Source organism: Monodelphis domestica, chromosome 7 (assembly GCF_027887165.1).
Source record: "Monodelphis domestica isolate mMonDom1 chromosome 7, mMonDom1.pri, whole genome shotgun sequence".
NCBI lineage: Eukaryota > Metazoa > Chordata > Mammalia > Didelphimorphia > Didelphidae > Monodelphis > Monodelphis domestica.
Genome location: NC_077233.1, coordinates 91,388,307 through 91,413,082, shown reverse-complemented (window position 1 = coordinate 91,413,082; position 24,776 = coordinate 91,388,307). Strand labels below are relative to the sequence as shown.

Below are 24,776 nucleotides of genomic sequence, written 5' to 3'. Positions count from 1 at the left end.
AGGAGCCACAGCTCTTCTCCCTTCTCCTTTGTAATGGCTTCTGTTTTCCTTGCAGGACCCAAGCAAGCCTTATTCCCAGGACCTGTCCCGGAGTCCTCAGAGCCTCAGTGACACTGGCTACTCGTCCGATGGGATCTCCAGCTCCCAGAGTGAGATCACAGGGCTCGTGCAGCAGGACGAGGAGCAGCTGAACACCGCCGGGGTGGTCAAGCCCAGCCCACCCAGCCCCTCCGAGCTCAACAAACTAGAAAGCAGCATGCGGCCCCTCCTGGAGGCCCAGGGAGGTGCCCCCGGGGAGCAGGCCAAGGCCCGGCCCCCACTGCGCGAGGAACCAAAGCAGAGGCAGAGGCCTCGCTCCCTCTCCATCACCCCCGAGGCATTTGACTCTGGAGAAGAACTGGAGGATATCTTGGAAGAGGACGAAGACTCTCTTGAGTGGGAGAACCAGAGAGACCCGAGAGACACGGCCGAGTCCTCAGATGACTTTGGCAGCAAGCTGCGCCATGACTACGTGGAAGACAGCAGCGAGGGTGGGCTGTCTCCCCTCCCGACACGGCCAGTAGGCAGAGACACCGAGGGCCCAGACGAAGACTTCATGAGGAGGCAGATTTTAGAGATGAGCGCTGAGGAGGACAACCTGGAGGAGGATGACACTGAATATGACCGGGCCAAGTACAGCTTGAGGAAGACCAGCTCCAAGCCAGGCTCAGAACAGGGCCAAGAGCCTGCGCCCCCCAAGAGGCGGCTGCCCCACAATGCCACCACGGGCTATGAGGAAGAGCTGAAGGACACAGGTGCCCCCGAGCCTGAAGATGTGGCAGCCCTGCAGGGGGGCCTGCGCCGCTTCAAGACCATCGAGCTCAACAGCACCAACAGCTATGGGCGAGAGATGGAGATGAGCCAAGAGGCAGACATCAGCCTAGACAGGGAGCCCGAGCTAGAGATGGAGAGCCTGACAGGCTCCCCCGAGGACCGGTCCAGAGGAGAGTATTCCTCCACACTGCCTGCCACCACCCCCAGCTATACCTCAGGCACCTCCCCCACATCGTTGTCCTCCCTGGAGGAAGACAGTGACAGCAGCCCCAGCCGCCGCCAGAGGCTGGAGGAGGTCAAGCAGCAGAGGAAAGCCCGGCACCGCTCCCACGGCCCCCTGCTCCCCACCATTGAGGACTCCTCGGAGGAGGAGGAGCTCCGAGAAGAAGAGGAGCTGCTCCGGGAGCAAGAGAAGATGCGGGAGGTGGAACAGCAGCGCATCCGAAGCACAGCCCGCAAAACCAAGCGGGACAAGGAGGAGCTGAGGGCCCAGAGGAGGCGGGAGCGCTCCAAGACTCCCCCTAGCAACCTGTCACCCATCGAGGATGCATCACCCACTGAGGAGCTGCGTCAGGCCGCCGAGATGGAAGAGCTGCACCGCTCATCCTGCTCCGAGTACTCCCCCTCGCCCTCCCTTGACTCTGAGGCTGAGGGCTTTGAGATCGGCACCTCCAAGCTCTACAAGTCTGGCAGTGAATACAACCTGCCCACCTTCATGTCTCTCTACTCCCCGACTGAAAAGGTCTCCAGCAGTGCCAGCTACTCCTCTGGCAAGCCCTTGAAGAGCGCAGAGGAGGCCTATGAGGAGATGATGAAGAAGGCTGAGCTACTCCAGAAGCAGCAGGGCCAGCAGGCCCAGCCCAGTGGCACCTATGGCAGCTCCAGGGGCACTGACCGAGGCCAGGGCAGCTTTGAATACCAGTACATCGAAGACTATGACTATGTGTCCAGTCAGCTGGGCTCCTCCCAGCCTCACTACGAGCACGAGGCTGCCGATGCTGGAGCCGTGTATGAGGAGATCCTCCAGACATCCCAGAGTATAGCCAGGATGCACCAGGCCTCTTCCCAAGACCTGGCTTTCCAGGAGGAGAAGAAGGCTGCAGAAGGCACTTACCAGGAGAAGCAGTTTCTGAACACAGAGAGTGCTTACAGTGAGCTGATGAGGCAGAACGGTGGTCCTCTCACCCCTGGCACCAGCCCCACACAGCTCGCAGCCCCCATGTCCTTCTCCTCAGACGGTGGGGGAAGCCGGCTTATTCCCGATGTCCGAGTCACCCAGCATTTTGCAAAAGAGCCTCAGGATGCCCTCAAGCTTCTCAACTCCCCTGCTTCTCCCAATGCTGCTCTCAAGGGAGTGACCACTCCTTTCACTTACAGCAAAGGCACCCCTTCGATCACAACCGTGGCTTCCAGTACAGCCAGCAGACCACGTGTTTACACAGCCGTGACAGCCCCTGCCGGACCAGAACCCCCGCTCCCTACCACTGCAAGCTATGGCTCCCAGACTGAAGAAATGCCCCAGGCTCAGGGCCTCCCTGACACCTCTGGGCTACCTTCAAGAGATAGGCTTCAGAGTGTGAGTGATGGCAAGATTATTGCTCCATCATCAAAAGGCTATTCCGGCTTCAAGAGCTCCAGCCCACCCCTTTCTCCTGCCTCTCCGATGGAAGGTCTCCCCTCTGTGATCAGCAGAATGGGGCCCAAATCTACTTCAGAGTTCTCAACCCAGACCCATAGCCCACTTCTCCCCTCTGACAGGAGCCCCATCTCCTCCACCCCATCCTCCATGGTGGCTCAGGGCACTCAGACTCCACACCGCTCCAGCTCGCCTCGCCTCACCAGGCAGCAGTCTTCGCAAGAATCTCCTTTTATGGTCATCACCTTGGCATCAGATGCAGCCAGCCAAACCAAGTTGGTCAATGCAGGTTCTTCCATGTCACCAGACTCGTCTCCAACCAGACAGCAACCTACCGTTCACAGCTATAGTCAGTCAGTACAGGTCAATGGAACCCAGTTCCAACAGGAGCAGCCACTGCACGGCTTCCCCAAGAGTGAGAGAACCCCCACTTCGAGTGCCATCATCCCCATGAATGCTGCAAAGGGGCACGTGGCCCCAGCTATGGATGGGGCAGCTGCTCTCTATGGCTGGGGCTCCCTGCCTGCCGAGAACATCTCTCTATGCAGGATCTCCTCAGTCCCTGGGACGTCCCGGGTGGAACCAGGGCCCAAACCACCGACTAGTTCCGCGGTGGACCTGCGGACCGCGATGAAATCCACCCCGATCATCATCACTGACCAAGGCATGGACCTGACTTCCCTGGCTGCTGAGGCCAGGAAATACTGTCTCACCTTAGACCAGTCTCCGGGGCGGCAGTCCACGACGGTGCAGCCTCTCATCATCAACCTCAATGCCCAGGAGCACACCCACACCTTCATCGGCACCTCCACCACCGTCAGCATCACTGTGGCTTCCTCCATGCTCGTGTCTCAGCCAAAGCAACCCGTGATCTATGGGGACCCTTTCCAGAACCGGCTGGACTTTGGGCAAGGGACTGGAACCCCCGTGTGTCTGACCCAGGTTAAACATGTGGAGCAGGCCGTGCAGACTGGCCCCTACCAAGGAGGGCCCCGGGGAAAGCCCAAAGAAGCTGGCAGTCCCCAGCAAACCAAATTTGCCCGGTATAACCTGCCCAACCAGATGGCCCCTTTGGTTAAAAAAGACATTCTAGTGACTCAGATGAGTGCCGCCCAGAACGTCAGCATCAAGCCGTACCCCGCGGAGCCGAGTGCTGATGCCTACCGGGGTGTGCCTGCAGAGCTCAAAGCGCACAGCATGCCCACGCACCTCGCGGGGAAGAAACCTCACATGATGATGGTGCAGATGGATGACATGACGGCTGGGGCCGTGACCAAACTGGTCAAAGAAGAACCCACCAATGCTTTGGACCTCACCGGAATCAAACCCGAGAGTCAAGTGGCTTGCTGTGATGTGGTCTACAAATTTCCTTTCAGCAGCAGCTGTACAGGGACCTTCCATCCGTCCTCCAAGATGCCTGAGAAAAACGTGGTGGACACAGCCCAGCCCAGCCAGGGCGCCCTTCCCTTCTATGGGCCCCGGGAGCAGGACCTTCCCGAACCGGCCCCATACAGGGAACAGGCCATGGCAGGCCCCAGGCTCTATGAGGAGCAGAAACTCTATTCCCACGGCCTTATGGGAAGGCTTTACTCCTCCATGTCTGACACCAACCTGGCCGAGGCCGGGATGAATTATTACCCACACAAAAGCGACCAATTTTTCCACCCCCCCGGGGGAGACTCCGCCATGGACCTCACAACCATGAAGCATTCCTACAGCATCGGCTTTGACGGCCGCTACCTGGCCCAGGGGATGCAGTATGGCTCCTTCACAGATCTGAGACAACCCCCGGACCTGATGGGCCACCCCTTCCCCATGAGAAGGTACAGCTCAGCGTCCAACATCTACTCCGATTATAGGTACTCGCCGCGAGGAGACCTGTCGGGCTTCCAGGAGTCCAGCCTGGCTCAGTACAGCGCCACCACGGCCCGGGAGATCAGCCGCATGTGCGCGGCTCTCAACTCCATGGACCAGTATGGGGGCCGGCACAGCAGCAGCCCAGAGCTCTTGCAGTATGGCCCCAGGCCCGGGCCCGGAGCCGGTGCCCAGCAGGGCCTGGCAGCCCTCAAACCCAACATGATGGTGAACCCCAACTTCCCCGAAGGCCGTCAGAGCTTTGGGAAGCTGGCCCAGTACAACCCTGCCGCGGGGCAGGGTGGAGGGGCCATCAGACAGCTTTTCCCTTCTACGGCCACCGTGCGCGCGGCTGACGGAATGATTTATTCTACCATCAACACACCAATTGCCTCCACTCTTCCCATCACCACCCAGCCAGCGTCAGTACTCCGGCCTATGGTTCGAGGCATCTATAGACCCTATGGCCCAGGTAGCATTACCCCTGTGCCTCTTGCCAGCCTGACCCGAGTCCCGGTGGTTGCCCCTCGGGTTCCCCTCATGCCCCAGGGGCTGTATCGATATCCACCCCCAGGCAGATTCCCAGCCCTCACAACGGCACCTGGGATGGAAGGCCCCTTGTACCTGGGGAAGGCAGGCCCAGCCACCAGCATAGCTGGGAGCAGCGTGCCCCCCGGGCCCACCGGGAAGCCAGCAGTGGCAGCAGCAGCCGGGGGCCTCCAGAGGACCGAGCAGCCTGTGGGAAGCGCTCGAGAAGAGCCTCCAGCAGCAGCCTCCGGGACCGCCAAAGAGGCGGGCCCGGCCCCGGTTCACCTGCCTGGCCAGAAGCAGCCAGAAGCAAGCCCAGCAGTCCTCCTGGGCAAGGCAGGGGGTGCTGAGAAAGAAGAGAAGGAGGAGGAGAGACAGAGGAAGCAACAAGAGCACATGCTACAGATGGAGCGGGAGCGTGTGGAGCTGGAGAAGCTGCGGCAGCTGCGGCTCCATGAGGAGCTGGAGCGGGAGCGGGTGGAACTGCAGCGGCACCGAGAGAAGGAGCAGATGCTGGTACAGAGGGAGATCCAGGAGCTGCAGACCATCAAGCACCAAGTCTTACAGCAACAGCAGGAGGAGCGTCAGGCCCAGTTCGCCTTACAGCGGGAGCAACTGGCCCAGCAGCGCCTACAACTGGAGCAGATCCAGCAGCTACAACAGCAGCTGCAGCAGCAGCTGGAGGAGCAGAAAAGGCAGAAGGCCCCATTCCCCCCGGTGTGTGACCCCTCTGGGAGACTGCCTCCCCAAGCTGTCACAGAGATCGCCCTGGAAATGCAGCGTACCATGGCTCCCAACGGCCAGTACTGGCCTCCGATCAACCAGGCCTTCATGGCCACTGCAGCCGTGGGGATAGAGGGGCAGCCAAGGGAGCCGGGGCCACCCAGGCCCCTCACCAACTCAGCCTCTGACATGTCTCTGCAGACGGATGAGCACTGGGAGGCTGGCAGGGGCCTCAAAAAGAGGCATTCAATGCCCCGCCTCCGGGATGCCTATGAGATGGAGGAGGCCCATGAGCAGCCTTATGTGGTCAAGAAGATCACAGATAGCAGTGTGCAGACTGATGAGGAGGATGGAGAAGAGAGATACTTTATGTCCCGCAGGCGCCGCACACGACGGAGCACAGACTGCAGTGTCCAGACCGATGATGAAGACAACGCCGAGTGGGAACAGCCCGTCCGCCGGCGCCGCACGCGCTTCTCACGCCACTCAGACTCAACCTCGGACAGCAAGCATGAGGCCTCTTCCTCCTCACCCAGGGGCAAGTCCAGCGTTGGCATTCAGACCATCAGCGACTGTTCAGTGCAGACAGAGCCCGATCAGCTACTGAGGGTCTCGCCTTCCATTCACATCACCACCCCTGACCCCAAAGTGGAGATCATCAAATACATTTCAGCTCCAGAGAAGACTCAGAAGGGAGAAAGCCTCGCATGCCAGACAGAACCGGAAGCACAGACCCAGGGGATCGTGGTGCCTCAACTCACGGGGCCAGCAGCCATCACTCCCTACACCCCCAGCATTCAGATTGTCACAACTGAGCCCAGGCAGCAGGGGCTTGGGAAATTTGAGAAGAAGAAACCGGACCCTTTAGAGATTGGTTACCAGTCTCATCTGCCTACTGAGTCCCTCTCCCAGCTAGTAACCCGCCAGCCACCCAAGTCCCCTCAGGTTCTCTACTCACCTGTCTCTCCTTTGTCTCCCCACCGGCTCCTGGAATCCTCCTTTGCTTCCAGCGAGAGATTGAACAAGGCCCACGTTACACCACAGAAGCATTTCACTGCCGACAGCACCCAGCGTCAACAGACCGTGCCTCGCCCCATGAAAACCATGCAGAGGTCCTTGTCAGACCCCAAGCCCATCAGCCCCACTGCCGAAGAGTCAGCCAAAGAGAGGTTCTCCCTCTATCAGCAGCAGGTCCTCCAGGGCAGTCAGGTAAGGGAGGCACCTTGGGAATGAGGAGAGAGAAAATCCTATACATACAAAGGGGTCAAGAGAATTGGGAGGTAGGACCCCACTACCATGCTGAAGAATAGTACCTTACCCATGCCCTTTGAAGGAAAATAGGAGGAGCCAGTGATGTTTCCTTGAAGGTGTCATAGTGGGAACTCAGGAGAGGTATGGAGTGCTTTCTTGCTGTGGGGTGGGCCAGCCTCCCACAGGAGATGGGGTCTTAGAGGTGGGATGGTGTTGGCAAAATGATGGATGGGGCACAGCTTTTACATTCAACTCACATAGCATAGGTTTCACAGGATAAAGTGCTCCACCTTGGCTGAGGCCTAGCTTTATTTTATAACCTCTTGATCACACATCTACTTGGCACAATTTCATTCTCAACATACATGTTTCCATGGAACCTAACAACAGAAAGGAAGCCTAGGGAGATAGTCAATGAAACATTATTGCTAAGGGCAGGATCAGTGAGTAGAATCAACATAACCCAGATATAGGTTAAGGAATTCAGAGCACAGATTTGCCAGAATTTTTATGCCTAGACAAGAGGGTCCTATCTAAGTGGGTATATAAGAATCCTTAAGTTTAATTTTGTAAGTGGGCTCTCCTGGCGATACGCTAGGGGGACAGAGTGGGATATCTGTATTAACCTGCAAGGATGTTGCTCTCATCTATTTTTCCTGGGACTAAGTAAGAATAATAATCATAGCAATTACAATAATAAGGGAATGGTAATAAGGAAAGTCAGTTGGGGGGTTTCAGTGGGTGTTTTCATCCTTCCTGGGGGCTGCTTTGCAATCCCGAGTTTCCACATGGATCGTGTCAAACATCGTGGTCTTTGATAGCTCCTAGCACTCTCTCTCATATCCCACCAGTTCTCCAGTATCCCTCTACCCTTATTCTACTTCACCTGGTAGGTATGAGGTCCCACATGGAAGGAAGGCTTGTTTATAGAACAGAGAGGTCCAGAATGGTTCCCAATCTGTGTGTCTGAAGACTGGTAACCTATATGGGAATGTAAACATACACATACTTGCAGATGAGTAAATTTGATGACACTTGCAAACAGAAGCAATATTATTTGTATAATTCGTTGGAAAAATACTAGACTTCAAATTAAGAGATTTGAATTCAGTTCCCATCACCAACCAACTGACTCCAGAGTAATTTTTCCCTCTCTGAGACTTGGTTTTCTCATTTCTCTTGTTAAAATATAACTAAGAAAAGGGTAAAACTGAGGCAGATCTCTACAAGATAGCATTTATTAGCAGGTGCATGCTACCTGTCAACAAATGTCTCCATTTATGCCAAAGACCCCAAACAGACACAGTTCCCTTTTTATAGGGTTGATGACATCATGGGATTGAATACAAATTGATAGGTTATAGAGCTGAGACACAGGGAACAAGATGATTGGTTGGAAGTTTGGTCATTGAGGCTGGCAATGGCCTTCCTTCTTCTCCCTTGAGTTCAAAGAGAAGCTCTTTTTTGGAGTCTAGGTATGAGATAACAGCCCAGACTTTTTGACAGCAAACCAGATATCGTTGAAGCTATCACTTGGTAGTTAAAGATATCAGGCCCAATTCCCTATTCACATGCTCTCCCAGGCCATAAAAAAATTCTTTGAGGCCAGAAAAGATCAATGATTAGCAGGAGAGCTGGATTTCTAAACTTAACCCATTATAGACCACCTGAAATCTGAACCAAGTTCAGAGGCAAAGAACTATACCTTAAGCAGTACAGGAAAATACAGCACAAGAAAAAATCAATTATTTGTAAATAAAATCAATAAGGAAATTAGATAGCCCAATTTTAAAATATTTTTTATTTTTTTACCAATTACATGTGTAATAACAAATTTCCACAGAAGTTTTCCCAAGTTATATGACTGAACTTATCTCCCTTCCACCCTTCCCTTCCCCTTCCTGGTGCTGGCAGGAGATTCAATCTGGGTTATACATGTATTATCACTCAAAACATATTTCTGTATTGTTCATTTTTGTCATCAAATAATCTTACAAAACCCAAAACTCCAAAACATAAGACCAAGAAAACAAGGAAAAATCATGTGCTTTTATCTGCATTCTGATTCCAACAGTTCCTTCTCTGGAGGTGGATAGCATTCTTTGTCATAAGTCCTTCAGAGTTGTCCCGGATCATTTCATTGCTGAGAGTAGCTAAGTGTATCACAGTTGATCATCCCACAATATTGCTGTTTCACTGTACAACATTCTTCTGGTTCTGCTTATTTCACTCTGCATCAGTTCCAGCTTTCTGAAATCCTCTTCATCATTCCTTATAGCATAATAGTATTACATCAACCTCATATATCACATTTTGATACATATCAATTTTAATCTTACTACAAGAAGATAATAATCTTTGTATCACATGCCTCATGGAATTGTTATGAGGAAAGTGCTTTGGAAGCCTTAAAGAGATATATAAATGTGAATTATTATCATAATTACTATTTGTCAGACATTTTCTCTCTCTTGCTTAAAATTCTTCAATAGCTCCTTATTGCTCATCAAATAACTCCAACTCCTTAAACTAACATGCAAGGCCATTTATAATCTAAGGTCAACCTGATCTCTCACTGTTCCCCCCTCCTAGGAATACTATATGCCATAGATTATATGCCCATAGGATGGAAAATCATGTAGGCAGAGCTAGAAGGGACCTCAGAGATAATCTCTAAGGTGTCCCTCATCCACTACATGAGGAAACTGAGGCTAAGACAGATCAAATGACCCAACCAAGACCACCTATAGTGTGTCATAAAAATGAGATTTAAACCTTTTTCCTCTGGAACAAAGGTATTCAGGGCACCTTGCTACCTCTTTTTTGCTGACCTACTTTAGCCCTTGTTCACCAAAGCCTACTCCATGATTTCTTACCTTTCTGTCTTTACTTAGTTGAAATCCTACTCATCCTTAAAGACCAAAATCAAAGGCCACTTCCATCTTGATTCTCCTAATTCAGCCCAATCAACATCTCTTGGAGTGGCTGCCATTTAACATGACCCTATGATTGTCATTGAGAGTACAAAGATTTAAAAACACTAGTCCTCACCCTCAAGATACGTACAGTATAAGGGGGAGGAAGGAAGACTGACATGTGTGTGTATATATATATATATATATATATATATATATATATATATATACACACACATACATACATATGTATGATAGTAGGTAGAATGTTATATGGGATGGACTAATGAGATAAGAGAGCAGAATGCTTGAAAAACTTAAAGAGGATGACATTAGTTCAACTGAAGAGATTGGGAAGGGCTTCTTGGAAAAAGTGATATCTGGTCAGGACCTTAAAGGAAGAGAAAGGTTTCAAAAGAGATGAAGAAGAAGCATTTTCTAAGCCTGGAGGATAAATGACCTACATAAATGCATAGGATTAGAGGATGGAAGGATATCAAGAGACAGCTAGTTCCCAGTTTGTCTAAACTATTGGGTGTATGAAGGGGCTAAAAAGGCAGGATAAAGCTAGATTGTAGAGGGCCTAACATGCAAAACTAAGAAGTCTGTATCTTAAAATAGATGTCATCCAGAGTTATTGTAGGCTTTTATCTGACTAGAAAGATGGATTGGAAAGAAGAGAGGCAAGGAGATCAATTTAAGAGATTATTATAGGGGCAGCCAATTGGCTCAGTGGATAGAGAATCATGCTTAGAGACAGGAGGTCCTGGGTTCAAATCTGGCCTCAGATACTAGCTGTGTGACCCTGGACAAGTCACTTGATTCCCATTGCCTAGTATTACCACTCTTCTGCCTTGGAACCAATACTTATTATCAATTCTAAGACAGAAAGTAAGAGAGACAGAGACAGAGAGGGAAAGAGAGAATGAATTATTGGGGCAGTTATGTGGCTCAATGAATAGAGAGCCTTGTCTAGAGAAAGAAAATCCTGAGTTCATATATGGCCTCAGACACTTCCCAGCTGTGTGACCCTGAGAAAGTCATTTAACTTCAAATGTTTAACCCTTAATGCTCAGATGCCTTGGAACCAAATACATATTATTGATTCTAAGGCAGAAGATAAGGTTTGTAAAAATATTTAATAGTTCAGATAAGAAGCAATAAAAGCCTGAACCAAGGTGATGATAGCACCAGTGGAGAAGTGTAGATAGACAGATTCAAGAGAAATTGCAAAAGTAGAATTCATCAATTTGGAGGGATTTACGAGAAAGAACACTGTCCACATTCAGAGGAAAAACTGTGGGAGTAGAAACACAGAAGAAAAACCACTGCTTGATTACATGAGTTGAGGGGATACTATTGGGGATATAGACTCTAAATGATCATCCTAGTGCAAACATCAACAATATAGAAATAGGTTCTGATCAAGGACACATGTAAAAAACCCAGTGGGTCAGCTACGGGAAGAGGGGGGCGGGGGGAGAGGAGGGAAAGAATGTGATTCTTATAACCAAGGGAAAATGTTCTAAATTGACTAATTAAATAAGGAAGATATAGAAAAGGGAAATCAATGATAGCTCCAAGATTTCAAGCTTGAGTAGGCAGAAGATTAATATTACCATCAAGACAAAGAGGGAAGTTTGGAAGAAAGCCAGCTAGAGATGACAATTCCTGTTTGGGATATGTTGAAATTGAGCTGTTGGTAGAACAGCAGGTAGAAGTGTCCTGCAGGTGGTTGAAAATGGCTGCAGAATTATAATGACTCATTTTGGTCTCAAAGAAGAGATAGGAAAAGTCATCTCCCCCCAACTACTTTGCAGAAATGAGGGACCAGAGGTATGGGGTAGATTGCACATAATACCAGACTTTTTTTATTATATAGTTTAGTTTTATGGAACTTAACGTTTTCCTTTCTTCATACTTTCTTCCTTCATGAGAAATGGCTTTCTGGGGAAATGAGAGGAAAATACAAGTGATGTAAAACCCAAAGATAAAAAATACAGTTTTAAGTTTGAAACAAAAAGAGTGGGGATCCTGTAAATAAAAATTTGGAAGCCATCTGCATAGAGGTGATAATCAAAGCTGTGGGTGTTGAGTAATTCATCAAGGGAGATAGTAGAGAGAGGAGTGCCAAAGATAGACACACCAACTAGAGAGAAGGAAGATGAACCAAGAAGAGAGATTAAGGAAAGGTCAGCCAAGTTGGAGAATCAAGAGAATTACAGTGTCACAGAAGCCAAGGGAGAAGAATATATCAAGAAGTAAGTGGGCAATAGTATCAAATGTCAAGTCCATTGGAATTGTTTTTTAACTTAATCTTTTGGTTTTTTTTTTAAACCCTTACCTTCCATCTTGGGATCTATACTGTGTATTGGTTCCAAGGCAGAAGAGCAGTAAGGGCTAGGCAATGGGGGTCAAGTGACTTGCCCAGGGTCACACAGCTGGGAAATGTCTGAGACCAGATTTGAACCTAGGACCTCACGTCTCTAGGTCTGGCTCTCAATCCACTGAGCCACCCAACTGCCCCCTTAACTCAATCTTATTTTCATTTATGTCTCTTGTTTTTATATCATACTCATTTCTGAATATTTCTTTTCCTCCTCTTTTATTCAGTAAGCCAAAAAGAGAGAGGAAAACACAGTTCAGCAAAACCAACCATCATGCCAACTGTATATGCAATATAGTAGCTTGCATTTATGTAGTTCTTTAAGGTTTGCAAAGTTCTTTACATACATTTTTCACCCACACACACACCTTGTGCAACACTGGGAGGTAGATGCTATTATTATTCCTATCTTACCAATGAGGACAGAGGTGAAGTGACTTGTCCATGATCACACAGCTAGTAGACATGTAAAGTAGGATTTGAACTCGGGTTTTCTTGACTCCCAGCCAAAGTGCTCTATACAAATGCATCATCTGGTTGCCTCTATTTTTTTTTTAACCTTAACTTTGATGTGATCATTTTCAAGGCAGAAGAGTGATAAGGACTAGGCAATTGGGATTAAATGACTTGCCCAGGGTCACAGAGCTAGGACTGGCTCTCATACTGAACCATCTAGCTGCCTCTGCCCCTGCAATGAAGTAAAGGAAATACATTTCGTCCTCTCTCCTGCCTATTTTACCATTATAATCCTACAGCATTGACATTCTTTTGTCTCTATCTCAGTACTTTCTGGTTGATTGGATTTGGAAATTCAGGAGTCCTTTGTAGCCTTGGAGAGAGAAGTTTCAGCAGAGTAGTAGGGAAGCCAGATTATAAGAAACTGAGCAGGGGACAGCTAGGTGGCTCAGTATATTGAAAGCCAGGCCTAGAGACAGAAAATCTTGGGTTCATCCTCAGATGCTTCCTAGCTGTGTGACCCTGGGCAAGTCACTTAACCTTCATAGCTTAGCCCTTGCTGCTCTTTTCTGCCTTGGTATTCATTCTAAGATGGAAGGAAAAGGTTTAAAAAACAAAAACCAGGAATTTGAGCAGTTGTTGAAGAAGTAGAGAGAGGAAATGTTGGTGAGTCTTTCTTGCATTTTCACAGGAAGAGAGATACAGGATGATCACTCAATAGCTTTGTCAGAGCCAAGGGAAGGGTTTTGGTCACTGTCACTGTTGTTGTTTTGTATTGGGAAGACCTAAGCATATTTTTAGACTGGATGGAAGAATTAAGTAGAAAGGAAGAGACTGAAGATGAATGAGTGAGGGCATGCTAGGTAAAGTCCAAAAAGAGACAGAAGAAGATAGGATTATGACCATTAGAAGTTTAAAACTGGGACTTGACTGCAGGTATAATAATAGTTATTAAATGCTAATACTATTAATTAATATTATTATTTTGATCTAAGTTGTTGTTAAGCCCTTTTCCAGTTAGGTCGGACTTTTCATGACTCCATTTGGCATTTTGTTGTCAGAGATACTGGAGTGGCCTGCCATTTCCTTCTCCAGCTCATTTTACAGATGAGGAAACAGAAACAAAGAGAGTTAAGTGACTAGCCCAGGGTCACACAGCTAGTAAGTGTCTGAAGTCACATTTGAACTCAGGACAAGGAGTCTTTATCCACTGCTCCATCTAGATGCCCTATTTTGATCTGTACCTGTCATTTAATTGATACAAGGAACTTCTGGTACAGAAAGTCCTTTTCTTTAACCATTCGTTTAATAATATACTAGAAGGGTCTGTGATTTTTCAGCATGAGCAATTCCTAGTATAGGAATACTCTCTATTAACCTAGACCATACTCTTCTCAGACTTAGTAGAAAGATCCTAAGGAGTCACCTGAGGCATAGAGAAGTCTGGCAGTTTTCCCAGAGGCAGGGTACAAACCCAGATCTTCTCAGTTCCAGCACTGTCTCCACCACTCTGAGCTTTTTTCAACCTGGGGTCCATAGATCCTTTGATATATTTCAGAGACTCAATGGACTTGGATGGGATGAGGGAATGATATCCTTCTTTTCTCTTATCTCTTTCTGGAACATTTCTTTGAATTATTTAAAAACATGATTCTGGGGGAAGCCAGGTGGCTCAGTGAATAGAGAGCCAGGTTGGAGATAAGAGGTTCAAATCTGGCCTCAGATACTTCCTAGCTATGTGACCTTGGGCAAGTCACTTATCCCCTATTGCCTAGCCCTTACCACTTCTGCCTTGATACTTAGTATCAAAACTAAGACTAAGAAAAGGTTCATAGGCTCACCAGACTGTCAAAGGGTTTCTGCCAAAGGCAGAAAACAGGTTAAGGATCCCTGCCCTATACCATTCTGCCTCTAATAATATATTCCTTTTAAAAATAGGTTCTAAAACATAGCCAAGAGTTGAAGTAAAGTTCATTTGTAGGTGCTACCCTTTTCCCTTTTTGCAAAATTGGAACGTTTTCCCTTCTCCAAATCAAAAGAGATAATATTTGTTAAAAAAGGGCTTAGCACTATACTTGGCACATAGTAGGTGGTATGTAAATACTTACTCCCTTCCCTTCTCTTCTCCAATTCTGTGGCACTTGTTCCATTCTCCATGATCTTCCAAAGGCCATTGGCTTCAGCCCAAAAGTCATATCTGCCACTTCTTTCAATAACCTGAGCCTGAGGACTTGAATTGACTGGGGTTAGCTAGGTACTTATTCTTGGGTTTCAATTTCTCATTAACCATTTTTGTTTTATCCTTGCCAATCCAAAGGCCATTCCCCTTGAAATAAAAAAAAAAAGAAACATGTGAAGAGTTTGGCTTTTTCTCCATCTCCTATTATTATCTTCCCATCTCTCCTAGCAGTGGTTCTAACTTTTATTTGATCCTCCTCCTGTTCCTAACATAGAAGGAAGGAAGGAAGGAAGGAAGGAAGGAAGGAAGGAAGGAAGGAAGGAAGGAAGGAAGGAAGGAAGGAAGGAAGGAAGGAAGGAAGGAAGGAAGGAAGGAAGGATGGAAAGGATGGAAAGGATGGAAAGAAGGAAGGAGAGGGAGAATGGAACAAAGAAGGGAAAGGAGGGAGGAAAAGAGGAAGGAAGGAAGGAAGGAAGAAGGGAGGGAGGGAAAGAGAAAAGAAGGAAAGAAGAGAGGAGGAGAGAGGAAGGGTGGGAGGGAGGAAGAGAGAGGGAGGGAGAGGAGAATGGAGAAAGGAAAGAAGGAAGGGAGAGAGAGGAAAAGAGGAAGGAAGAGAAAAAGGGAGGGAGGGAGAGAAAGAGTGGAAAGGAAGAAGGAATGAACAAAGGAATGGAGGAAAGAAGGGATGGAAAGAGAAAGAAAAGAGGAAGAAAGAGATTCCTTTCTCTTACACATTCCTTACATTATAATCTCAATTCATTCTGAGCTTTAGTGCCCTAGTGGTGATACTGTTCTTACTGGATTGTGCTGTGTTCTTATAGTCATCCTTCATCCCCTATCCTTGCTACATGTGTCTTAAAATAGGAGTGGATTAGGAAGCTCCCTGTGCATCCATATCCTTATTGTGGAGCAGCTTCTTTTCTTTGTCATTGGAATGGTTTTTGTTTTCATATTCAGCATCTCATTTTCTAGAACTTTACATTTGAGAGAACCCTTGTTCTTCACCCAGATAATCCATCCTCTTTTACTTTCTTGTAAACCTTGATGACTTTTCTTAACCCAGATAATCCGTCCTCTTTTACTCACTAGTAAACCTTGATGACTTTTCACTCCTGGCCTGAGGTATTAAGTTCTTGAACTTTTCTCTATTGTGCTTTATTCTTTTTAGTCTTCTTCCTGGCTGCTGCTTCAGGGCTTAGTTCTGATATTCCCCCACTCCATCCTTCTTCTCCCTCTCTACCATATGCTCTAGACCCATAAAAGTGCATTTTCTAGAGCTTTTATTTACAAAGGGGAAAGAATATATAAATTCAAAAATGCCAGGATAAGAAAACTAAAATATTGTACCCAGTCAAGATTGGAGAGAACTCAAACTTGCTAAGCTATTCTTTAGCTTCTGTTTCCCAAACTTAACTCAGTTCCATGATTCCCTAAGCCTGGAAAGCCTGCCTTCACCCTGGCCCCAGAAGAGAGAACCCAGAGCACCCCTGTTCCATCACTCATTTGGGGTGTGGCCCACCTGGACACTTTGGATCAAGTTCATTCATTTAATACAATCTCAAGTTCACTCTCAACCAATTAGGAAGCTTTCTTATTGTTTGGATGTTTTTGGAATTCTACCTGTGCATTCCTACCTTGTCTGAGTAACTGCTTTCCCAGGGGGGGAAGAAAAAGACTTCATAAAAGATGTTACAGTTGCATCTAGGACCTAGGAGAAAAAACCCCTCATATCCAGTTCATCTCTGCAGTTCATAATAATAATAACAAGTCATATTTCTAAGGGACTTTACAGTTGACAAAGCACTTTTCAACTCCATGATATAGTTACTGCTTGTACCCCCATTTTACAGATGATTAAACTGAGATCTTGAAAGATTAAGTAACTTGTTCCAGGTCTTAGCTAGTGTATCACAGAACCAAGATTCAAACTAAGGTCTCCTGATGCTCATGTCCAAGGCTCTTTCTACACTATAACTGCTCTTTCCTCTATATTATATTGATGCTACCCTTTCATAACATGTTCGTTCTCATATAAGTTTTTATTTAGGACAGGAGAGGCCTGAGTATGTCTTCAGGCCATGGAGAGGGAAGAGAAATTGAAGATTCAAAAGACATAATATGTGATCAATAAAGCAAGGTCCCAGAGGAGATGGAGTGGGATAAAAAAGCATAGCCATGGGAAAGAAAAGGTTTATTTAACTCTTCCTCTGAGATAGCAGGGAAGAAAGACAGAATGAGTGGAAGAACAGCTAAAGGTAGAGACTCTTTTCCCTCAAGGAATACAACAATACAGGCAACCTAGAACAAGGCCCTGGTGTATGGCATGTCCCATACAGCTGCCTAGTTGGCCTCTCTCAAAGAGACTGGGAGCTCAGACAATATTTCCAAGCAAGAGAGTCCAAGGAGATCTGGCCAAGGGATCCTGCCAGCAATTGACAGCAAGAAATCCTACTTTTCGCTTTCTCACTTTGAAAATGGTACACATTTTAGCTCTGCAGTCATGGTACATTTTTTTCCTGGTTCCATATGGAAAAAAAACCTCGAACAGATGTCTCCTACATCTCCTTCCCACTCATACCTCCTTTTGAGACAGAGACAGCCTATCTATGGCTCTCATACGCTGCCTTGCTTAGCCTGACCAAAGACCCAAGGGGAGTTGACATTTGAGGTTATAGATTGGATAAAGGAGCTTCTCTGGGACCGTAGTCATTAGCAGGGTATGAGAAATCAGGGAAATCAGCCTTGGGACTATGCTTGGGTTCAAGGGAGGATGACGCCTAGCTCTGCAGTGACTCAGGAAGGCAGTAGGTGGGAGGAGTAGATGGCTTTACCAGCTGGTGTGAAAGAAGACCTGGCATTCAGCATGCGGCCCCTTCCTTCTCCTACCTCCCCACAACCCCTACTGTCACCAAGGCAATAAGGGGAAACAGCTTAGGGCCACCTGTCTGGCAGCACCCTTCCTTGCTCAGTTTACATACTGCCCCCTTCCTGCCCTCTCCTGACTGCTGCCCCACCAGGGGAGTAGTCATTGTCTACTCATTGTAAACCAAGGCCACCTGAGCAGCAGGCTTGGGGAGAATGACCAGCAGTGGTCAGGGCCGATGGTCTGGGCTGGCCACCATCAAAGATTTAGTTCAGGGAAAGCACGTCATGCAGTGGTCCCCAGTGGACCTGACTGAGGAATAGGGGAGGGAGATGGGCTTCTGACCTAAGAGTCATCCCTCTTGGTTTAGGTCTCTCCACTGCCACCACTTCTGCTGTTACCACCGCTCTGTAGGCATCACATGCTCATTACTGAGCTTTATCTGGCCCAATTCTCTGTTCCTCATTGTTGGAGTCAGGAGCTGTGAGATCCTGCAGACACAGCTTTCTCACACAACAGCCGCCGGAGTGACTGGGCTTGGGCCTGTCCTAGCACTGCTCACCGTGTGCAGCAGGCACCGAGAGGAGCCCGATGGTCCCTTGTCTGTGCTCCTATGCCTCCAGTCACCCCTTCCTCAGTCACCACTGCTGATGGCTGTCAGCAGATCTCCCAGGAGCACTGGGAGTGAGCCAGGCTGTCTACCCCATGAGTCTCACCTTTACGTCTTCCTCTGACCCACCTTGCCCCAGGTTTCCTCCCTACTGGCCAGGGGCGAAATGTGGCCTGGGCATCCCACTGCCATCCAGTATTCTTTTGTGGCCAGCTCAGGGAGGGATGGTGCCCTGGCATTTAGCAACTGATCCAGCTCTGCTGCTTTAACTTCTTAGCCTTGTAGAGAGGCAAAGTAGATTAATGACTAGAAGACCAGATTGGACATAGCGTTTCAGTCACTTATTAAGACAGAAGGCAAGGGTTTGGCATTCAGGGTTAAGTGATTCAAGGTTAAGATTCAGGGTTAAGAAGTTTCAAGATGAGATCACTCATGGCCTTAAGAAGAACTTGTATGAACAGCAGAAATACTATGGAGTGCCCAGAGTCAAAAAGCTAGGAAGTGTCGGAGGCCAGATTTGAACCCAGGTCCTCCCGACTCCAGGCCTGGCACTCTATCTAATGTCCCACCTACCTGCCCCTTTGGCTACTTAGTTAAATGACCCTAGACAAGTACCCTTCCTTCATTAAGCCTCAGTTTACCCATCAGTAAAGTGTGAGTGATGATAAAACTTGCACTATCTACCTCATAGCTATGATATGAGAATGATATTTTTCTAGTCTTAAGGGAAAAAAGTTGTAAATATCTTTAGTATAACTTCTTCATCTTACAGATGGGAAAACTGACACCCAGAAATAGAGACATGACTTGCCAGAAATAGCACCCAGGTCTCCTATCACTTAGATCAGTGTTTTCCCCATTGCCCCTTCTTTCCTCTCATAGATAGGGAAGGTATTTTTTAGACCTGAGGTGTTTATTATTAGCATGAAAATAACTCAAGTTTCTTCAAGTATTTTTATCTCTGGTGCATAAACTTTCTCAGTTATTACATCCAGGCCTCTTTCCTTTGCTTCTTAGATGTCAGCATTTCAGGCTAACACCCTAATTCGAAAAGTGAAGCGGACGCTGCCCAGCCCCCCTCCAGAGGAAGCACATATGCCCCTCCCAAGCCAAGCACACTCCCAGATGTACCTAGCTGGCCTCCTCCAGAAGGGCCTGGCGGGTCCCCCTGTCCAGGTGACCAAAGCCAGCCTACTCAAGGAGCTGGATCGGGACCTCAAGCTGGTGGAGCACGAGTCCACAAAGCTGAGGAAGAAGCAGGCAGAACTGGATGAGGAGGAGAAGGAGATTGATGCCAAGCTCAAGTACCTGGAGTTGGGAATCACCCAGAGGAAGGGGTCCCTGATGAAGGACCGGGTTGGCAGAGATTACCCCTATCTTCAGTGCCTTGGGGAAAACCGTGACTACATGTCCGATAGTGAGCTCAACAATTTACGACTTGCCGGCTATGAGAGCGGCGCCGTCCATGTGAGGCCAAGCACAGCTCCGACCAATCAGTACTCTGACTTTGCAGCCACTCAATACACGTCCGCCTCCTCCTACCCTCCCTATCAGTACCCACCAGGCCAGGGTCCTCCTCCTCCTCCCCCTACAGCCTTCCAACACACCCGTTTCCAGCCTCCCCAGTACCCCGTGGGTGTTGCTGGTCCTGCTCAAAATGGCTTTCAAGCCAGCCAGGTAGCTGCCTACCCACCTCAAAGCACATACCCAGCCCCTGCCTACCCTCCAAGTGCAGGCTACCCGGCTGAACACAGTCTCCCCGGCCAACAGAACTTCCGCCCTGCTCCTCCCCACTACCAGCCCCAGACAACTTACCCAGGCCAAATGGCCCACCCACCCCCTCAAAATGCCCTCTACCCAGACCCGGCTGACAGTCATGCCTCCCACCAGAAGCCAAGGCAGACCTCCCTAGCTGACTTAGAACAGAAGGTTCCTACAAACTATGAAGTGATTGCGAACCCCCCAACCGTGATGTCTTCGGCTCCTTCCGAGCCCACGTACAGTGCGCCGGCAGTGACCAGCACCTATGACCAGTACAAGGCTCCGGAGCCCCCCCGGGCCGGTGACCGAAGTGGCGTGAGCCAGAGCCCTGGACCCGCTTACTCTTCGGAATCGCTGTACACCAACCTGGAGCAGAACATTCCCAGGAACTATGTGATGATCGACGACATCAGTGAGCTGACCAAGGACAGCACACCGTCAGCCGTGGAGAGTCAAAAGCCAGAGCCCCGGCCCCAAGGCAGTAACGGGCGGCATGTGAAGGACAAAAGTGACCTGGGAGAGCCCGAGGGCCCCGGCGTTCCCTGCTGTTACTCCAAAGGGGAAGAAGAGTCTGAGGAGGATGTCTATGATCACCATGGCACTGACCATCGAGGGAAAAGTAGCTACCACCGGGGCTCCGAGAGCAATGGGAGGATGTCAGGCAGTGGAGGAGGGTCCTCGTACTACTACGGGGAGAGTGACTACAGGCACTCATCTCGGCCGGAGAAACACGGCTCCAGCATGGGAGGGCCAAAGCATTCTTCTAAGAACCTGGCCCCAGCCGTCATCTCGTCCAAACGCAGCAAGCATAGGAAACAAGGCATGGAGCAAAAGATCTCCAAGTTCTCACCCATAGAAGAAGCCAAAGACGTTGAATCCGATCTGGCCTCCTATCCCACGACCACCTCAGTCAGCAGTAGCATGTCCTCGAGAGGGAAGAAGTTTCAAGATGAGATCACCTACGGCCTTAAGAAGAATGTGTACGAACAGCAGAAATACTACGGAGTGTCAAGCAGGGACCTCGTAGAGGAAGATGACCGACCCTATGGCGGCGGCAGGTCCAGATCGTCAACAAGTTATAGCAGCGACAAGTCCAGCCATGATATGAGCAGCCGAAGCAAGTCCTATGAACGAGAACGAGAACGAGAACGAGACAGCATGGAGAGGCTACAGAAAACCAGCTCAAAGCCATCATCCCTGAGCATGTCTCAGAGCCGAGGACGGCCCCCCATGCGTAGCCAGGCCTCTGAAGAAGAAAGCCCCATCAGTCCTCTGGGAAGGTCTGTGGGAGGACCCCGCTCCTCCGGGGGGCCTCTCCCTCCAGGGGCCGGGGACGGCTGCTCTCCATTCTGCTCCAGTCACTCCTTGCCTGACGTCCAGGAACACATCAAAGATGTGCCAAGGACCCATTCCTACAAGCATGAGGAAGGCTACATCCTGGATGATTCCCACTGTGTGGTTTCAGATAGTGAAGGTAACGGCCCTCTTTGGGGATTTATGACAAAGCATGTTCCAAGCTGAGCTTGTGCCAAACCAATATGGGGCCCCTGCCCTTTGCCTGCCTGGTGCCATGCTATCATCCCACTGTTGGCTTCGGTCGGCCCAGGATTGGCCCTGTTCCGTGGCCGCCCTGCCCATGTCCTGCCTGTGTCTGTCCCATGTGGGGATGTTCTCTCTGGGTCTCCAGAGGGTGGGATTGAGGCTTGGGGGGCTCTCTCATTTCTGTTTTGCATGTGGTGAGCTGCTTGCATTCTTTCATTTCATTGCATGGCTTCAGCCTGGCCTACGTTCCCGGTGCCTGATCGAGAGATTGACTGTGATCTGTTTTTGGTTTCTGAAGCTTATCACTTGGGTCAGGAGGAGACAGACTGGTTTGATAAGCCCAGAGAAGCCCGTTCAGAAAGGCTCAGACATCATGGTGGCCACTCCTCATCCTCCTCCTCCCAGAAAAGACCCCCTGTCAAACATACTTATCATGACTACGATGAGCCCCCTGAGGAGGATCTGTGGCCACATGATGAGGGACCGCAGGGCCGCCATTCTTCCAAAGAGCATCGGCACCATGGGGACTATGGCCGCCACTCCTCGGGGTCTTCATCTTCCCGCCACCAGGGTGAGGAACCTTCTAGGAGGGTCTCGAAGCCACACCCCCGAGACTCAGGCCGCCATGAAGGCAGACCTCACTCCCAGCCTTCTTCCCAGAAGAAGGCCCAGCAGGCTGATCCAAGAGGCCAGCCATCCTACCCTAGTTCTCAGTCGGAATACTCACAGCCATCCCGCCAGCCAGCAGCCTACCATCATCCCTCGGAGCCCAAGAAAGCTCAGCGGTCAATGCAGTCCGGCCCCCCGGCTCAGCCACCTAAATCTGAGACTCTGGCCCACTCACAGCCACAGCAGGCCAGGCAGCCCCAGTCGGGACCTTCTCAGCAGCAGCTGCCACCACAGTCATCCAGGCAGCAACAATCACGCCAGCCCCCATCACAGCAGCAGCAGCAGATGAGCCATGGGCCACAACCAACTCAGTCTCAGACACAGCAGACACCATCACAGGCTCGGCTGCAGCAGCAGCAGCAGGGCATGCCAGGGCAGCCTTCCTCCAGGGGCCAACAACCCCCAAGTGGACAGCAGGCTGGCAAGGCAATGCCAGGCCATCCCCCATCAGCAAGTGCCCAGCCTGCAGGCCCCGTGAGTATGACTCAGTGTCTGGGGGGTCCCTGCCAGTGCTTATTCTCTTCCTTTCCACCAACCTGGCTGCTATATGTATGGCACAGCCACGAGGAATCCCAGGAAGTTGAGGCTAGTAATAGGTGCCCCTGAGGCCTAGGGGTAAGTTGGATGAAGGAGACAGTTCGGGGCAATGGGTACTTGCATTCAGGGTACCTATCAAGCAGATTTCTTTGGCTCTGTGTAAGCTGTACCCCATCCCCAGGGACATTCAAGAAGTCCTGAGGCAGCTGGCTTCTTAAATATGGGACCCCAAAGATAAGCCATCTTGCTAAAGGAAAGATGTCTTAGAGGTGGGCAGGATTAGCTGGAAGAGGCCCAGTGTAAAGTGGACAAAAAATGACTTCTGCTTGCTATGGAAGGTGTATGCTGGGAGTCATGTACAAATACCTTAAGGGTCAGGGTACCCTAGTCAGGTCCCTGTCCTAAGGCTCTCCCTGTGTGTCTCATGGCCCAAAACATAGATTCCCATAGACTAGTAGAGCTAGACAGGACCTCAGAGCTCTCTCCTTTCGCACTTGAAGAATCAGGCTCAGAAAGATGATATGGCTTTCAAATCACACATATTCATAAGATTTAGAGCTGGAAGGAACTTTAAAAGTTACCCAGTCCAACCCCGTCATTTTCTATCTGAGGCCCAGAGAGAGACTAGCTTTATAAACAGGTCCCTCCATGGTGTCACACCAGAGCTACTTTGTGAACTTATGAACCTCCATATTGAAAGCTAAGGCCCCTTCAGGTTTGTGACCCAGCTCGTGTGGCTCTCGGGCTTCTTCAGTAGAGTCTACTATCAAGATGAGGCCAGAGCTTCCTTGACTTCCCTAGCCCGGGGGAATGGCCTTATTCAGCTGCTTCGGTGCATGGAAGATCCTTCCCCTGAAGTTCACTCCAACCTTGGACATCCTGGCCCTCCCCTTCATGGGGCTCGTACCCGCTCTACTCTCTATCCCAGGAATTGTCCCACACTGTCGTCCTAAGTCCAAACCCATCTGTGGTTGCCTGTGGGCCTGGCCAACCTCTCTGTCTTCCTGTCCTGCCCTCGACTCGTCTCTGCTCCTAAGCAATCTTAGGAGCTTCCAGATGGGGATTCAGGGAGGGGGTGCCCAAGCTTGCCCCATTCTTCTTCACAGATGTCCTGGCTAGCTATAACCCAGGCACCACACTCTTGTGGTGAAGGCCTGATTCGGCCCAAATGATTAAGGGATGGGGGCAGGGGGAGAGAGGGAAAGGATGTGCCTGGATGCATGGTCCCAACTAAGGTAACTGTTGAATATTGCAGCTGAAAGCTGAGCAGCTGGACAGCTCCAAACCCACAGCCAAAGTGCAACAGCAGCAGCAGCAGCAACAGCAACAGCAGCAGCAGCAGCAGCAGCAGCAGGGAAGGGTCCCACATGCCCAGCCCCAAGGGGCCACCACTACAGGTACGATGTCAGGTCTAGCTGCAACAGGAGATGCCTCCAGTCAGACCAGAATCAGACCCAGCTTTTGTCAGTGCATGGCCGGGAGGGCCTTTGGCCAGGGGCCAGACTCTTCTGTCCTGTGGGCACATTTGCTACTCATGGAGAAGGTCTCACTATGGACAGATGGATCTGAAATGGGGAGCCCAGAGTCTAAGGAGATCCCAAGCAGACCAGATGTTATTGAAGTAGCCCTGGCCCTGCAGAAATGAGCACAGTGCAGGAACCCTCCATAGAAAACTGCCTAGAAGCTTTGTCCCTGCGGGATTCAGGAGCTTGCTCCTCCCTAGTCTCCTTCCTCCTCTCCTCACTTCTCCATTTTCTCCTCACCTTTTGGGATATTTTCCATTCTTCTCTCCCTTATCTTCCTTTCCTCTTTTCCTCCTCTTCTCTTGGCATCCTGTTCCATATTCTCATCTCCCCATCTGATCCTATTCAGAAGCATAGAGTTTCATGGCTGCCCCCAATATCTGAGGATTCTCAAGATCCCAGGGAGGGAAAAGGACCAACTAAGACCACTTGGCCTGTTTGAGGTATCCAGAGTTGATAATGACAGTGTGGCCTACCAGCAAGGTCCACGGATAGACTGGAGTCAATTGGGGTTTTGAATTTCTTTCCCC

General features: G+C 49.5%; 1 protein-coding gene and 1 long non-coding RNA gene across 7 annotated transcripts in view; one reads left to right on the top strand and one right to left on the bottom strand.

Annotated features, from left to right (window-relative positions):
• The window catches only part of BSN (bassoon presynaptic cytomatrix protein), a 240,072-nt gene that overhangs the window by 201,333 nt on the left and 13,963 nt on the right, over nucleotides 1-24,776 (top strand). For 3 of the 4 annotated variants that reach the window (XM_056805059.1, XM_056805062.1, XM_056805060.1), the window contains 4 exons: nucleotides 56-6,763; nucleotides 19,232-21,449; nucleotides 21,753-22,660; nucleotides 23,979-24,120. In XM_056805059.1, coding sequence (XP_056661037.1) covers nucleotides 56-6,763; nucleotides 19,232-21,449; nucleotides 21,753-22,660; nucleotides 23,979-24,120 — 9,976 coding nt within the window. The remainder of the gene's footprint in view (nucleotides 1-55; nucleotides 6,764-19,231; nucleotides 21,450-21,752; nucleotides 22,661-23,978; nucleotides 24,121-24,776) is intronic. The other variant, XM_007499946.3, reaches the window with a different exon arrangement.
• Nucleotides 8,588-18,507, bottom strand: LOC103097964 (uncharacterized). Of its 3 annotated transcripts, XR_008913473.1 has the most exons (4): nucleotides 18,321-18,507; nucleotides 16,376-16,449; nucleotides 14,671-14,888; nucleotides 8,588-9,076 (listed from the first exon to the last, which is right to left on the bottom strand). It is a non-coding gene; the product is annotated as an uncharacterized LOC103097964 (long non-coding RNA). The 3 variants fall into 3 exon arrangements; XR_008913472.1 differs by lacking the exon at nucleotides 16,376-16,449; XR_008913474.1 differs by lacking the exons at nucleotides 8,588-9,076; nucleotides 16,376-16,449 and adding an exon at nucleotides 11,560-11,667.